The sequence below is a fragment of the Antedon bifida genome, chromosome 11 (genome assembly GCF_963402885.1).
Source record: "Antedon bifida chromosome 11, ecAntBifi1.1, whole genome shotgun sequence".
Classification (NCBI taxonomy): Eukaryota; Metazoa; Echinodermata; class Crinoidea; order Comatulida; family Antedonidae; genus Antedon; species Antedon bifida.
In genome coordinates, this window is record NC_136236.1 from 6,556,645 (window position 1) to 6,572,705 (window position 16,061).

General features: G+C 33.1%; 1 protein-coding gene across 5 annotated transcripts in view; it reads right to left on the reverse strand.

Annotated features, from left to right (window-relative positions):
• Nucleotides 1–16,061, reverse strand: part of LOC144856411 (uncharacterized) — a 58,916-nt gene that overhangs the window by 27,432 nt on the left and 15,423 nt on the right. For all 5 annotated transcript variants that reach the window (XM_078714417.1, XM_078714415.1, XM_078714413.1 and 2 more), the window contains exons 8-15: nt 15,785–15,895; nt 15,394–15,472; nt 14,687–14,882; nt 13,831–13,902; nt 13,358–13,530; nt 12,867–13,062; nt 8,316–8,395; nt 7,484–7,566 (exon numbers count right to left, since the gene is read on the reverse strand). In XM_078714417.1, coding sequence (XP_078570543.1) covers nt 7,484–7,566; nt 8,316–8,395; nt 12,867–13,062; nt 13,358–13,530; nt 13,831–13,902; nt 14,687–14,882; nt 15,394–15,472; nt 15,785–15,895 — 990 coding nt within the window. The remainder of the gene's footprint in view (nt 1–7,483; nt 7,567–8,315; nt 8,396–12,866; nt 13,063–13,357; nt 13,531–13,830; nt 13,903–14,686; nt 14,883–15,393; nt 15,473–15,784; nt 15,896–16,061) is intronic.

Below are 16,061 nucleotides of genomic sequence, written 5' to 3' on the forward strand. Positions count from 1 at the left end.
CCGTGTTTGGCGTCATTTCAAAGGTCTTGACTTGGAGAATAAGAATATATACAGTAAAACCTACCTATGATATTGTGGCGTCATTACAGCTTCTTTTGCTGTACCCCGAGTATGTATGTTATTATTAGTATTATAATGCAATTTGATAATTACAATTACTATTGAAAGAAATGCTGAAAACCTATATTACTGAATGAGCAGAAGATCATAAAACTATTGTTCATATCATTACACATGTATTTTATAAAAATATACAAATATATACTTTAAAGTAGCATTAATCCAAATGCCAACTTTATGTCAATGACTACGAACCAGATGTCTTTTATAAGATGGCTAAATGAACCAGATACACCATAAACAAACCAAATTCTAATTGGTCAACGGTACAACTCTCTGTTGCTGAACACTACATTACAATCTATATCTCAACGCACCAAATTTTTCAATACAGACACAATCTCAAGGTCAAAGATTCAATCGTTTGAAACACAACTAAAAGTTTGATTTTATTTAGTCAAACAACAAACTTCGAATCAAATTTGAAGTCGTACTAAATGTCCATGGATAAAGTACAGGAAATTGGCAGTTAGCAGGCCATTATATTACATCAAGTTTTTTACAACAATTGATATCCCTTGATAGCGGTTAAATTCAACTGTACTTTAAATCGCATACACATGGGGTACATTTAGAGCGCACGGGAGGGATGCTCTATACTCGGGGGGAACCCTAAGACAAGTAAACAGCCTTGAAACTGAAAGACAATAATCTTCACAAATTTATCTTTTCTATCAGTTTCTGATTTTATCATAAAGAAGACAGTACAGTTGTCATCATAATGATGAATGGACAATAAACAATGTATGTTACAAAACATGAAAGTAAAAGAATTTGTAAATGTATGTCACTTGATATAACCTAAAAAAATGTGCCTTTTTAAGCCTGTTTTCCACTAGGAGAATTCATGCAAATTCACCGTTTCGCAGACAAAAAAATCGCGCGTTCATTCAAATACAAGAGCAAATATAATATTTTCATTTCCATCGCATGTCTCCAGAGGTTGTTTCTCCAACGTGCTCCATTTTGACGTGATTATGATCATGATATTTTATTTATTTTGTTTTTGATCATTTTAAAATTCACATAAAAAGACAGCTTGATCATGATCAGTAAGCATGAGCAACAATAAATGTGAAGTGTCATTAAAAATATAATCAGATAGTATAGCATAATATAATAATGACAAATGGCTGACAAAGCACTCTTCCTAATACAAATTTGAACGATGATACTTAATTTTCTTTCTTCTTTGTTCGGAAATCTTTGTTTCCTTTCCTTTGTTTAACTTTATTATTTGCCGTCCCATGACTGTACGTTATCCGACAGCATCGCAATAATATATCCAGGCACCTTCCCTTTGTAAGTATCCGCAAAACTCTTGATCTTATCGCAACCCATTTAGATGTTGTTTCTATTTTAAGGCACGTTCGTATTAACCTTTTTCTTCTGAACTTTCATTTTGGAGTATTTTGTGCCGTTGTTACATTCTACAGGTTTTATAGTCTTTAACCACCTGGCCAGCTCAGGAGGATTCGGACAATGTTAGAAACAATGACGGCCCTTCTGGTCGTCAAACATCAAGGACAGTATTAATACAAGAATGAAGATTTTGCCAAAAAAAATGCTCAGAGGGATCAGAAAATCTAGTTTGTCACTTAAAAAACGTAACACCTGGCTAGCTCTGAGGATTCGGACAATGTCACTCGACATGTTAGAAACAATGGCACTTCTGGTTGAAAATCTAGTTTGTCACTTAAAGGACATAACACTTCAACCACCTGGCTAGCTCTGAGGATTCGGACACTTCACTTGTTGAAACATAAGGATGGTTTTAATACAACACGAAAATGAAAATTTGTCAAGATGAAACTGACTGAAGACTCAACGGATTTGGAAAATCTGGCTTGTCACTTAACAAAGGTAACGTATTGTTACTCTAGCGATTCGGACAATGTCAGTTGACATGCAAGAAACAATAGTGGAACTTCTGGTTGGAACACAAAGATGGTTTTAATAGAACCAGAGAATATAGATGTAATTGTCTACTAAACTCGGAGGATTTTGGAAATATAGCTTGTCACTTAACAAACGTAATACTTCAACCACCTGGCTAGCTCTGAGGATTCACTTGACATGTAAGAAGACATTGTGGAACTTCTGGTTGTACACACAAGGATGGTATTAATACAACACAAGAATGAAGATTTTGTAACTAACTTGCTGAAATGCTCTGCAGATTTAGAAAATCTAGCTTGACACCCACAAAAGGTATATTTCTGAGTCAACTTTTGGGGTGCTATTTATAAAATTTGGTTCCCAATAGGACAAAAGCAATAGTTTGGATGATAAAATTACCTAAAATGTTTGTATATTGTATTCTATTGGAACCAAGCTGAAAGCGTCTTTCATACCTGATCCGGTCCGGCAAATGAAATCGCATCTCAATGCTTGATTTTCACAATGCTTCATGCAGCTATGCAGATGCGTGTAGCCAATGCTAAGTTGCTTTACACGCAATTTGATGCAAACCTGAACTGAAGCTGCACCTGATTATAACTAAAGTAGGAAATTATAACAGTCACAGCTGCACTTCATATTACAAAATTAAGTATTAGTACATCTAAGCTCGAATCCTATGCTCGATTACATTCCTATGCTCGGGTAGAATCCCATGCTCGGGTAGAATCCCATGCACGGGTAGAATCCCATGCTCGGGTACAATCCCATGCTCGGGTACAATCCCATGCTCGGGTACAATCCCATGCTCGAGTACAATCCCATGCTCGAGTACAATCCCATGCTAATCCCTCCTTCCAATTTAGGCTAAATGTCATGTACTCATACTCGGTCATACAGTACAAGTTAAAACTAATTTGCTAGCTTTGAAAATACAGCCTAAAAACATCACAAGTTATGAGAGCAAAAGACTATATTATTCATGTTAATAAAACCCATTATATAAACACCTAAATCAATTCCTGTCATTTGATTGGATGATTGTGGGTCACATGGCGTCAATAGTACGCACTATTTAACGATTGTTAACATAGTACTTTTTTCTCTATTTTCTGCTTCGAACAATCAGTCTATATAAACTATATAAACAGTCCATAAACATCAAAGTTACTGTATGTGCATATCCAAGGTGGCAAAGATTATACTCATGTTAATAAAACCCATTATAACACCTAAATAAATTCCTGTCATTTGATTGGACGATTTTGGGTCACATGACAATCGAAAAATCAAAGTTGGCATATCCAAGGTGGCAAAGATGTGTTACTAATATCATTACAGATTAATAAACGATTTCCGTATGTTTTCACTATCACATGACCTCTAAACGGTAATAATTAGGGTTTGTCCATGAATATAGATAGAAAAAAAGATAAGAAAAAAACACGAAGGAAATTATAAATCGCAAAACGAGTGATCTGGACAGGCTGATAAGTAAAAGGTTTCCACAGAACAGATTTCAAAATATGTTTTGTTGAGTGAAGTCAAGGAAAACTTTCACTATGTGTTCTATAAATAAAAGAAACAAATTTATAAAATAAGGAATTAAAAAAATACGGTCAAAAACTAAATAGGAAGAGTATTAGATTTAAAGAGAGTATCTTTTTGTTCTGAAAAGAAATTCTGGGAGGTGTGGACGAGTTGATTGGCGAGACAAAAATAAAACAGTATTTTCAAGCACCCCGAGATTCCTTTCGGCGAGTACTGTTTTAAAATTAGACTGGGTGTCTCCTATCCAAGCACAATATAATACAACACATAAAAAACATTATGACACCATTCAGCAGCAGATTTTGAAAAATGGACCAAGTGGACGGCACCAAAACACCCTCAAATCATGTCAGGCCTGATGAAGAAAACCTTACATTTAGTAATGTGCAAATCAATGTCTTAAATAGTCTGAAATTGTTAATTGTATTCTCACAAGCATCCATATTAATCAGTTCCCTTATATTCCATAGAGGACTAAATTATTAACTATTACTATCAAATATGTCATCAGAAAGCATAGACAAAACAATGTTAATTAAATATGTAGAATTTTTCATACAACAATATCCTTTTCTTTCGATACATTTGCTAAAGTTTTTAATTATGACCGAGTTTCTACAATTTCTAGGGTCAAAGTTGTGGCAGACGTACACAATAGGGGAAAAACAGGAAAAACAATCAACTTCCTTTGAATTCTGATGCACGTCAGGAATGACGCCGTACGGATTAATAAAACAATTTGATTTAAAAACATTAAATCAAAATCAAGTTTAAATTCACAATGAAACAAATTATTCAATTCGAAGCAAAAAAATAACAAAAAAGCCAATTACTTAAAATTAAAACATCTTCGCATGAGGATGGATATTTTGATCGTATCACTGTCTGAATCATCGTAAATTGATTGCGTATTTCTAGGATCAGAACTCCCTACAGTATGTCATCTCGCCAAGAAATAGGACATTTTCAATATCAACAATTAAATTCTAAATATACCATTTATTTTGACTAGCAGTTGTGATATGACATTGAAAATATGCAAGACAAAAACTTATATTTTTCCTGTTGAATCATATCAAATTATTATAGTTAATATTTTAAAGAAAAAAAGAGTACTACGTAGTTGTCCTGAAATGTATATTGAAATAAATCATTTAAAATTCAGGAAGACTATGTATGTATTTTGTATAGAAATCTTATTCATTTTCAAATGTTTGCATCTTCTTCATAATGACATTGTTCTTCTTCTCATGTTTCTTCAAGTCACTTTGTCAGACTCAAACACACTTGTTCTTCATCTACCCTTCATCCCATCTACCATTCCAATCAAGGACAAGTTGCCAATGCTGTCCATTCCGATGTTTACTCGTGTCTCTTCAAGTCACTTTGTCGGGCTCAAACACCCTTCTTCTTCCTCTACCCCTCATCACATAATCATTCTACTTAAGGACAAGTTTTCAATGCTGTCCATTCCGATGTTTACTCGTGTCTCTTCAAGTCACTTTGTCGGGCTCAAACACCCTTCTTCTTCCTCTACCCCTCATCACATAATCATTCTACTTAAGGACAAGTTTCCAATGCTGTCCATTCCGATGTTTACTCGTGTCTCTTCAAGTCACTTTTTCTGGCTCAAACACCCTTCTTCTTCCCCTACTCATTATCCCATCTATCTTTCCAATCAATTGGACAAGTCCTCAATGCTGTCCTTTCCGATGTTTACTCGTGTTTCTTCAAGTCACTTTGTCGGGCTCAAACACCCTTCTTCTTCCTCTACCCCTCATCACATAATCATTCTACTTAAGGACAAGTTTTCAATGCTGTCCATTCCGATGTTTACTCGTGTTTCTTCAAGTCACTTTGTCGGGCTCAAACACCCTTCTTCTTCCTCTACCCCTCATCACATAATCATTCTACTTAAGGACAAGTTGCCAATGCTGTCCATTCCGATGTTTACTCGTGTCTCTTCAAGTCACTTTGTCGGGCTCAAACACCCTTCTTCTTCCTCTACCCCTCATCACATAATCATTCCACTTAAGGACAAGTTTTCAATGCTGTCCATTCTGATGTTTACTCGTGTCTCTTAAAGTCACTTTGTCAGACTCAAACACCCTTCTTCTTCTTCCTCTACCCCTCATCCCATCTACCATTCCAATCAAGGACAAGTTCTCAATCCTTTCTGATGTGCACAATGAACTGTATCTGCTTGGCTAGTACACTTACAAAACTGCTTTAGTTATGGGAGGTAAATTACCATACACAATTACAAAAATGATACGGTCAAAGTTTTTCGCATCTGCTTACTGTACAAGTCTTGATGATGTCCGTTATAAGATGTACCAAATGCTCTAACGAGATAGGAAAACAAACAGCCTTTTGCATGTGTGTCTGTAATGGTAGGTTTTACTTTACAAAACTGTGTTTTGTTATGGCTTTTAATTATTTTATTACTGTCATCTCTCTCAAACATTTTAGTAAAAACTGAACATATTTGTTACATTAAACATGTGTCATAAGAATCGCAAATTGTATTGACAATTTTTTTTAATACGTAACTTTCACTTAGATGAATTAACAGTTAATTTCATTTTTGTCTGTATCGTGTAAAACAAACTGAGACATGTTTAATTTAATGCTGTAATAAGAACAATTTAAGTTTACACCTATTTTAAAGTTTCACTTCATGTCAAAATAATTCTACTGCAGTTATTCCAGTAACTACATGTGTTTAATGAGTTAAATTTGTCAGTCTTTTTCAAAGTAATCATACTGTACACTGTACAAAATACAGTTACTGCAGTAACTGCATTAGAATAAATTTGCCATGGTTACACGTCAATAGTCAAAAAGTCGGACAATGATTTGATAACCAATTTAAGTTGGCCCATTTAACTGCCTCTAGTTCATCGCAAGAAATTTCAATTCATAATATTTACTGTCAACTTTAAACCACATTAAAGCATATATTCACAAAAGAATGAACAAAAACATTCACGAAAATAATGTTACTATGCTAAAAGCATGAAGTAACCAACTTCATAGATGCATTATACCCCAGGCCAACACGAAGGGTCAGAAACAGGTTGTTAAATAAAGCCTGATTATTTTGAGTTACACCTACACTAAAAAAAGACATTAAATATTGTGCTGAGGAAGACTAAACAGGAAAATCAATCGCCACCCACTTAGATTAATAAAATTACATGGTATGTGTGTTTAAAGGGTCGTACTTGAAAACATTCATCAACAGAGGGTGCAACTTCTTTAGTTGGTTTTGTTGAGTATCATAATTCTTTTTAATTTAATTGTTTAAAACTTATTATTTGTTAAAATAAAAATTGTAATAAAACGTTATAAAATCATGGAAGAGTCTATCGGCATTGATGAGGCTATTGGCATGAAAGAGGCTATCAACATGTAAGAGGTTATCGGCATGGATGGAGCTATCGGCATGGATGGAGCTATCGGCATGGATAGGCTATCGACATGGACGAGTATATCGGCATGGATGAAGCTATCGGCATGAATGAGGCTTTCGCCATGTATAAGGATTTTGGCATGAATGAGGATATCGGCATGGAGAAGCTATCGGCATGGATGAAGCTATCGGCACGGTCAATCGTACATGTAATCTAAATTTATTCTATAAGCATGATTGGCAGTCAAAATGTTTGTATTTTCTATAATTGACGCGTGTGTCCTATCAGCAAGGTCGACAAAGGTACTTTGAATTCTGTTGTTTTATTGGTACATGGAACTAGGTGCAATAGAAAAACTATCGATTCATTGCACTGCCAACCGTGCCAATAGAAAATAAATTTGTTAGACATTGCCATTAGCATGTGTGCCGATAGCTATGTCTTCTTAATTAAATTCACACTTGAATTAATCTCGACCATAGTTTTTGATGGCTTACCGTCATAAGTTGTGAGCGATTATCCTGCCACCTTTGTGTTATATTTTCAATGCTTTCTTTTCTATAAAACTGCAATGGACCGTCTATAAAATAAGCAAAATAATTAGCATGGTAATGTAAACATTATGTACTTACAATGAGATACAAAGACTTAGCTTGTAGGAGGACATTTGGGTTTAATTAAACTATTTACTGATATTTGATGTAAATTATTACAGACCTTACAAACTAGTTATGTCATGTTAATTCATATCATAAACATGTGGGTCATTGGTATGTGCTGCCTCACAAAATTCTGTAAAAAATGTTTGGCAGATTCTAGGTGGAGGGCAATGACACAGTATGTATAGGTCCTATGTCAAAAATGTAAAGCTCCTTATTATCGGTAAAAAGGCATGTTTTTAAATACTATATATCACACCTGATTGTATTCTTGCAATTTGATTGGTTAATTAAACATCACGTGTCATTCAAAATCAGTTTAAACTAACAGGAAAGCGATATCTAATGGTGATATTTAGGGTTCTTTAATGCATATTCAGCTTTTTGTAAACATTTTTAACATTTCTGCCATGTAAGGTTATTGACTGATCCATGATCGCGAATAAATTTGTGCTGGCGCCATCTAAAACTGTTCTACTCTGTGTCCAAAGTTGGAGCACTGCCTTTCTGAATAACTTTTAAGTTACAACGATGTCTTTTGCTTAAACTGCCCCTGCCCAGCATTTTTTCATGTCATTTTTTTTTATATATTGTATTGATTTTATGCTGATCAAATAAATAAACGAAACCAAACTTTTGTCTAGAAAGTTTAATTACTGTAGGTTATTACCAGTTAATCGGTTATCATTTTGTTGAAAGAAGAATGACTGCCTTGGTTGTGTAGTGTCGCAATCATTGGACTTCTTTTCTCTGAAAGTAAGATATTAACAATTTATTAACATTATTAATTAATGTTATGGATGTATTGCAAAACCACAACCATTTTCGTTTACATCACTTTAAAATCCTTTGGAAACTCTAAACATATAAAAAAAACACAATACAGTAGGATGGAAGTATGACAAAATTCCTTTAACCAATATTTATTATAGTAAGTAAGGGTATGTTCAGACTCACGGCGTTTAGGGCGGCGTTATGTAAGCGGCGTCCATATTTTTGTGTCTGAACTAGCCCGTGGATTAGCATTAGCGGGCTGTTACGCCGCGGCAGTGGCGATAATAACCCAAGCAGGAGAGGGTAGATTTAATAATGCTAATCCAGTGATGCATCAGTGATTGTAACTAACCAATGAAAATAAACGACCACGGTTAGCATGCCAACAGCATACCTGTACAGCAAGATAGATAAACGTTAAACTATCAGGTTTTCAATTTTAAAGAACAGTAGGCCTACAGTTAGCATCACTGCAGCGATATGATATTTGCATAAATTAGTACACATTAGTAATTAATACATTAATCAGATAATTGTCTGTGTAATAATTATGTTTGAAATTATTTTGATTTAGAATGCAATTCTGCAAGTAGAACAAATCAGTATATTTTGAATGCAACATATAAATAGAAATAACAAAAAACAACTTTACAATGTAAACTGTAATGCGTTTGTCATGAATGTATGTTAGTTTTATCTGCTTAGACCTAAGAATCAGAGCGTTTTAGGCAAGGCATTGGAATGTTGATCGTTGTGTCTGAACACCTTTTAACACCATGGATTATCGTACGCCTTGCGGTAGATAACAAACCTAACGCCGTGAGTCTGAACATACCCTAATACATGGCCCCAGGATCAATAACCACCATATCAACAAGGTGATTGATCTTGACAAACAGGCTGATAAAATAGCCAAAGCTAAGCACTAGACAGATTGCTAAGCACAGACAGACAGTTTAATAACATAATCTACAAAGTCATCCAGTCATTTTTTTATCTCTACCAATTGTAGAATTATGAGAGTTTATATATCAAATCTGAGTTATATGAATTAAACTTTCTGAAAAAGCTTAATCTTTTTCTAGTTGTGATAAAATATTTATTGGGTTAAGTGAATTAGATGTTATAAAAAGCTTAATTTTTTCTACTTGCTGTGATAAATATTTATTGGGTTAAGTGAATTAGATGTTAAAAAAAGCTTAATTTTTTTCTACTTGCCGTGATAAATATTTATTGGGTTAAGTAAATTAGATGTTATAAAAAGCTTAATATTTATCTAGTTGTCTAGTTGTCGTGATAACATATTTATTTTAAGATACGACAAAAAATTAGGTTAGAAGGATATGGTTACTCATTGGAAGTATAATTCCATGAAAAAAGATTATGTTTGTAATTTCATTACACAGGTTGCAAAAAGGTATTACAAAATACAGTACTATCTATCTATCTTTCCTAAGGATCATGTCTAAATTAATCTACTAGACAGTTACTGCAGTAATTATTCTTTTTAAACTATAATAACGTATGATTTAACATGAATAGATGCTTATGAGGCAGTCACTGCAATAAACAAAGACTGTATCTTTAAACCGAAAGGGCTTATATTGTTTGAAGGTTTGCATGGCAAAATAAAATGTTGATATAAAGTTTGCGACACACCACATATAGTTCTGAAAAGAACTGTTGAGTGTCTTTGAGGAGGACGATCAAATTATATTGATTGAAACGTCGAGAAACTCAACAGTTCTTTTCAAAACTATATATGTTGTGTAGAGCAAACTGAAAGAACTTGCTTAAAATGTAGTTACTACAGTAATTTCAGTAGAATATTTTTGACAGGGTCTCTTACCTAATAAAGTACATACAGTATTATGGTAATAAACATAATAATATTATTCATGCCATAGTTAAACTTGTTATCAAGATATTTTAAGTTTAAGATAATTCATTGTAAGAAGACATATACATATTTCTGTTCTTAATTTAACCTCTACTTTTTTTAAAATTCTTGTCTTTATCAGGAAGAGGACAAAAAAAGATAAATTTTATTTGATAAACTGCGGTTTGTGACTTATTCATAACCTACTTCCATTTTAGGTTGAACATAGGATTATTCAATTATAAAAAAATACGGTCTCCAATCTCAACTGGTTAAAAAAGGCTATAGTTGGATTTAAACCTCAAAGTGGAAAACTGCTAAACTGAAAATGCTATGCAAAATAAAACAAATATTCTTTAGAGTCCTATGCAGGATTCTAGGCCAGTATGCCGAATCCTGAATTGCAGAATCTAGTTTGCTGAAAAAAAAAAACTGAGCGGATACCTATGCAAGTAGCTGCAAACACAACAAATTTTTTCCTAGATTTTATGAACAATAGGAGATAGGGTTTTACATTTAGTAGTGGTATTGGTTCTATATCCCATCTCAATTTTTAATAAAGTGCCTATCAACATGAATAGAACAAACACATCTTAACTTTGTTTTAAGTAAATGACTTTGCCTAAGTCAGTTTTCAAATTAACATAATTTTTTGTTTGTTTTAAACTTACTCCATACAAGTAGCAAACACAACCATTTTATTCCTAGGTTTTATGAACAATAACATTATAACATTATTAGTGGTGTTGGGTACCTTCTAAACAAACAAACAAACAAACAATTTCTATGTTCAATCTCAATAAACTCACAACTCGTCTTTTTAGTAAGGTGCATATCGACATGAATAAAACAAAAAATCTTAAACTTTGTTTTTCTTAAGTCAGTTTCCGAATTGACAACAAAATGTGATGTGTCCATATATGGACATGATGATGTCATATCACTATCATATTTGGGAATATTACTACTTTATTTGGGCACATCACATTTTGATGTCACATGAAGTTTGATAGTGTAGACAAAGCTTAGGATGAACTCCATAACCAGAGAATAGGATACACTTCTTTAACTATTATGACTTGGTTGTTTAAGAGGGGTTTTCCTTAATTAGACAGATAATAATTTAATTTTCTATTTTGTCAAGGATTTTACTTTATGACTTGATATCGATAACTTTATTAGGATAGAATAGTTATTGATATTTTTGAACGAGACAAGCACCAGTATTTCCACTTGCTTTGTTGATGAAATAAAGTTATCTTATCAAAATTTAACCATGATTTAATTAAGTTCATAATTATATTATTATAATTAAATTACATTACATAATATTACATAATTTGACTTTGAAAAAAACACAACATAGATTATGACAGATGAAACCAAATGCAATGAAATATACATATCATCATCTTTGTGGTTTTAACGTCAACATTTGTTTCCTTCTACTGGGTAAAGTTCAAGGAACTGATCTCTAATTAAACATTTCTACAGAATTCTGTCTTCAAAAAAATTAAAATTGGAAATAATATAGTTATCATGTACGGCACATTGTTTCAAATCATAATTATCAAATCAAAGATTATTATAAGTGTTTTTAAATGAATTATAGTAATTGCCAATCAATTTTTTGGAGAACCACTTTCCTGGGGTTGCTCGATTATATTCCATATCATTACACACATAGAGTATCCTTGACATTTGATGTGCCATTCGGTATTAGTGCTACTGAACAGAAAAGATATATCTAATTGATAATTATAGGTTCGCTATGAGCAAGGTAATCTAACAACAGGACACTGAGCTTGTCTTGCCAACAGAGCAACTCATAACAGTCCTTTGATCTTATGTCTGTTTGCCACAAATACCAACAGTACAGTATTATGTACATATCTCTGTGGCACGCGGTGTCTGTTAAGAGGCGTGGAAATGATCGTGTCGCAGCCACAGATAAACCTTTGATCTCCTGAGCTCAGCAACCTGTTGTTGGATTGCCTTGCTATGAGCAACGGCCTTTAAAACTTTCAGAGAATTTTTTCTATGCAAGGATGGTTGACTGAACCAGCTTTTAACGATCCTAGAGGTCATACTATGATCAAATTGTATATTTATTATAATTCATTGTTCCTATTGTCCCCATGACAGGAGAGCCTCACACTGAATATATTTTCGCATGAGACTGTGGGTCCAGTCATGGAGGTATGTTAATGTTACGCACATTCAACTCTGACTTTCTGATTAAAACAACACTGTTGCTGGGCTACGATGACAACAAAGAGAGGACGTGCGTACACACTATACTCTCAATGATGTTAACAGTTTCACCCCAGAAAACAGATCTAATTAGTGCGTGTAGCCATTTGAAATATGGTATGTCAAAAGAAATGTATAAACAAAAAATATGATTCTACTAGATGGTAATGTAGTACTACTAACCAATGATGAACGTAAATCACATTGATAACAATGCAGGTTGTAACAATGCAATCAAAATGTTGAAAATAGCCTGAAAAACAGCCGAGTACTAAAACTGTGAGAGCACCCATAATCAAGCAATTTAATACTTACATCGTTTCTTTTGCTTCCTCTTCTTCCATCTCTTCATCACTACTTTCAAAGAATCTGAACTTTGAACTCTCATGAGCAAACGGATTTACTTTTGGTAACGCTTGACTTAACATTACATCATTCTTTTTAATGCTCGTCTCCTCTTCGTCGCTATCACCGAAGAACCGAAATGTAGACTCATTTTGTAAAACCTTATCTGAATTATATATACAAATTAACATTAAAAATAAATTAAGTACAGTACAGTCTTGTCTAGCATTTGAAAATATGTTTGGCCAGACTGTTCTTTAATTTGTTATACAATATTTTTTTTAAATAAAATATTTTAGATTATTCTAATGTAGATGTTTATAAAAGACAGGCACTACAATTGAAAAATCTTGATAAATGATCAAACAGATTAGAGATTAAATTAAATGACAGTTACTGCAGTAACTGCATTAGAATAATGTTTACACAGTCCCTATCATCAAGTAAAAGCAGCGAATTACCTTCAAGGTTATCTTTACTGCTCTCAAGGTCACTTATCTGATCATTTTTAAGCGCTTTTGTAAGATCACCACTGACTTCAAAATATTTTTCTTTTGACACTTCTGGCAGAGTTGTCTCTTGGACGTCTACCTTTTTCTTCTTTGCAGACTTTTTATCAATGTCCACTGAAGGTCTACAAAAATTTACATTAAAGACATTTAATAACAAATAAAACAAATTTAAGTGACATGATGAAGAGAAATGGTTCTCGAAACATGTCGCTTAAATTTAAAACTGTTTGTATATTATTTAAATGTAACTGAATGCACTGTTTTAGATTGCCCGTTTTGTATTGCAAAGAAATAAAATATTAATCTTATACATCTATAGCAAAGTATATCATTAAAAATCAACTATTTATTTATATTGATGATTTGTATTGTTGATATGGACTTCTTCCGAAAAAAAAATTGAATTGAATAAAAATACTTACGTTGGTTTTTTACTTTTGACTTCATAACAGGTGTGTTCATCTCTTGTTGGATCATACCTAATCATCTTGCCTCTGAACATAAAAAAAAATACATCCAAAATACAAAACCTATATTCAAGCATTTTAGATAGCGAAATGATCAACAGAATCAAGAACAGGATACTGCGCTGACACTTGCCAAGATAGGAACCCGTAACAGTCCATTGATCTTATGTCTGGCTGCGACAAAAACCAACAGTACTGTACTATGTACATATTCCCTATGGTGCAGTGTTTGTTAAGAGGCATGGAACTGATCGTGTCGCAGCCACAGATAAACTCTTTGATCTCCGGAGTTCAGCCATTAGATTGCTTTGACAGAACCAACAATGGCATCTAAGAACTGCAAAAAGCTTGGCTCCCAATTAGATGTGTGATGTGCCAAAATATTGTAGTGATATTTCCAAATATGGTAGTGATATGACATCAAATTTGATAGTGTAGCTTTTATTTTAATGTTAAACCAACCTTCTCCTGTACGAGAATATGATTGATCAGTATTTCTGGGTTTTTTTTCTGTATTTTCAGTTCTTTACTGCATATACTTATTGTTTGATAGTGCAGACAGGTAGTTTAATCAATCACCATCAAGTTGCTTGTGATTAACTCACTTGCATTGTGCCTACATCATTGCGTTGAGTCCAAATGGGAACCAAGCTTAAAGGTTGATATTTTGAGTTTCCAAATATATGTTTATTCTTCGAAACAAAAGAACACAATTTCATCGTGATGATGGGAGATTGCTCAAAATTTTGGGAAAATGTCGCAATAAATATCCATAGTTTGCGAAAGTTTGCAAATATTAACAAATACTCACAGAAAACCCAGTTTATCTGTTTGCACATCTTTTTGCTTGGAAAGCATAGCTTTAGTTCCCACAATGCCTTGTAAGATGCTGTAAGACTTCTCTTTCTCCGTTCTCAGATCAACCTCGCTGTCAACATTCTTGTGATCTACTTCAGTGGATGAATTCAGATTTTCTGTGGATGATTTCAGATTTTCTTCTTCGCCATCTTAATAAAAACAAATTAAATATAATGTACATAAATGGTTTCTTTATTACAATTTACCAATTTCATTAAATTTAACAAGTTCTGTTCATAATTAAACAAAAAGAGAAAAAACATTCTTACTATAGACTATCAATTAATATGATAAAATATTAATGAAAAAAAAACATTAAAAACTTTATTAAGACCTTATATTTTTCGGATGATCTTTAAGAAAGATAAAGTTTGTGATTTACTGTTCTTTAAAGTAAATTTTAAACATTTAAAAATAATCTTATAACGAAAATTAAGGGCACGTGAACATAGGCTTTACATTATTCATTTTTAATTTAAGTGTATCAACTCTACAAACTACAACATGCTTTTAAGGGTCTTTCACACCTGTTCCAGCGACGGCAAATACAATCGAATGTCAATGTTTCATTTTTACGCTGCTATTTACATATCGATTGGCGCGTGGAGCATCATTGACTTTCGATTCACCGTACCGGAACATGTGTGAAAGACTCTTTACCACTGTCATCCTCTTCAAGGAATCGCTTATCCATGGAAAATCTCTCATCGCCGCCTGCCTGCTGTTGAAGTTTGCGCAACTAGAAAACAAATACAAAGATAAAAATAATAAAAATTACTCGCCATTAAATAAAATCGCAAAAAAAGTTTCTGTACAATCATATGTATCACATGTTTTTAGATGATTTTATGTATTTTTTAATAGGTATTAACCCCTGTTATTACTTAATTGCCAGTTGTGCTTGAGGATGTTAAAATAAAACTAAAGTTTGTTTTAAAAAAAACATATTTCTTTTCGATTTAGTTAAAATATAACATACTGTACCTTTTCACCGGAAGTTTGTAAAAAAAAACATTATATTTCTTTTCGATTTAGTTACAATATAACATACCTTTTCACCGGATTTTCCTTCAAATTGCGACTTATTATGAAAACGGGCATCGTCATCATCTTCATCACTCTCATCATCGTCACTGGCAAATAGCATCGGTCCCTTATTGCTCTGAAAACAAGGAGAAAATCTGAATATAAATAATAATAATTATTTACAACTTCCAAGATCAAGTTCAAGTTATCTTTATTGTGTTTTCACAAACAGGTATAAAAACAAATTTGGTTGCTGGTTATAAAACAGAATATCAGTAAAAACATAACTTAATACAAAGTTG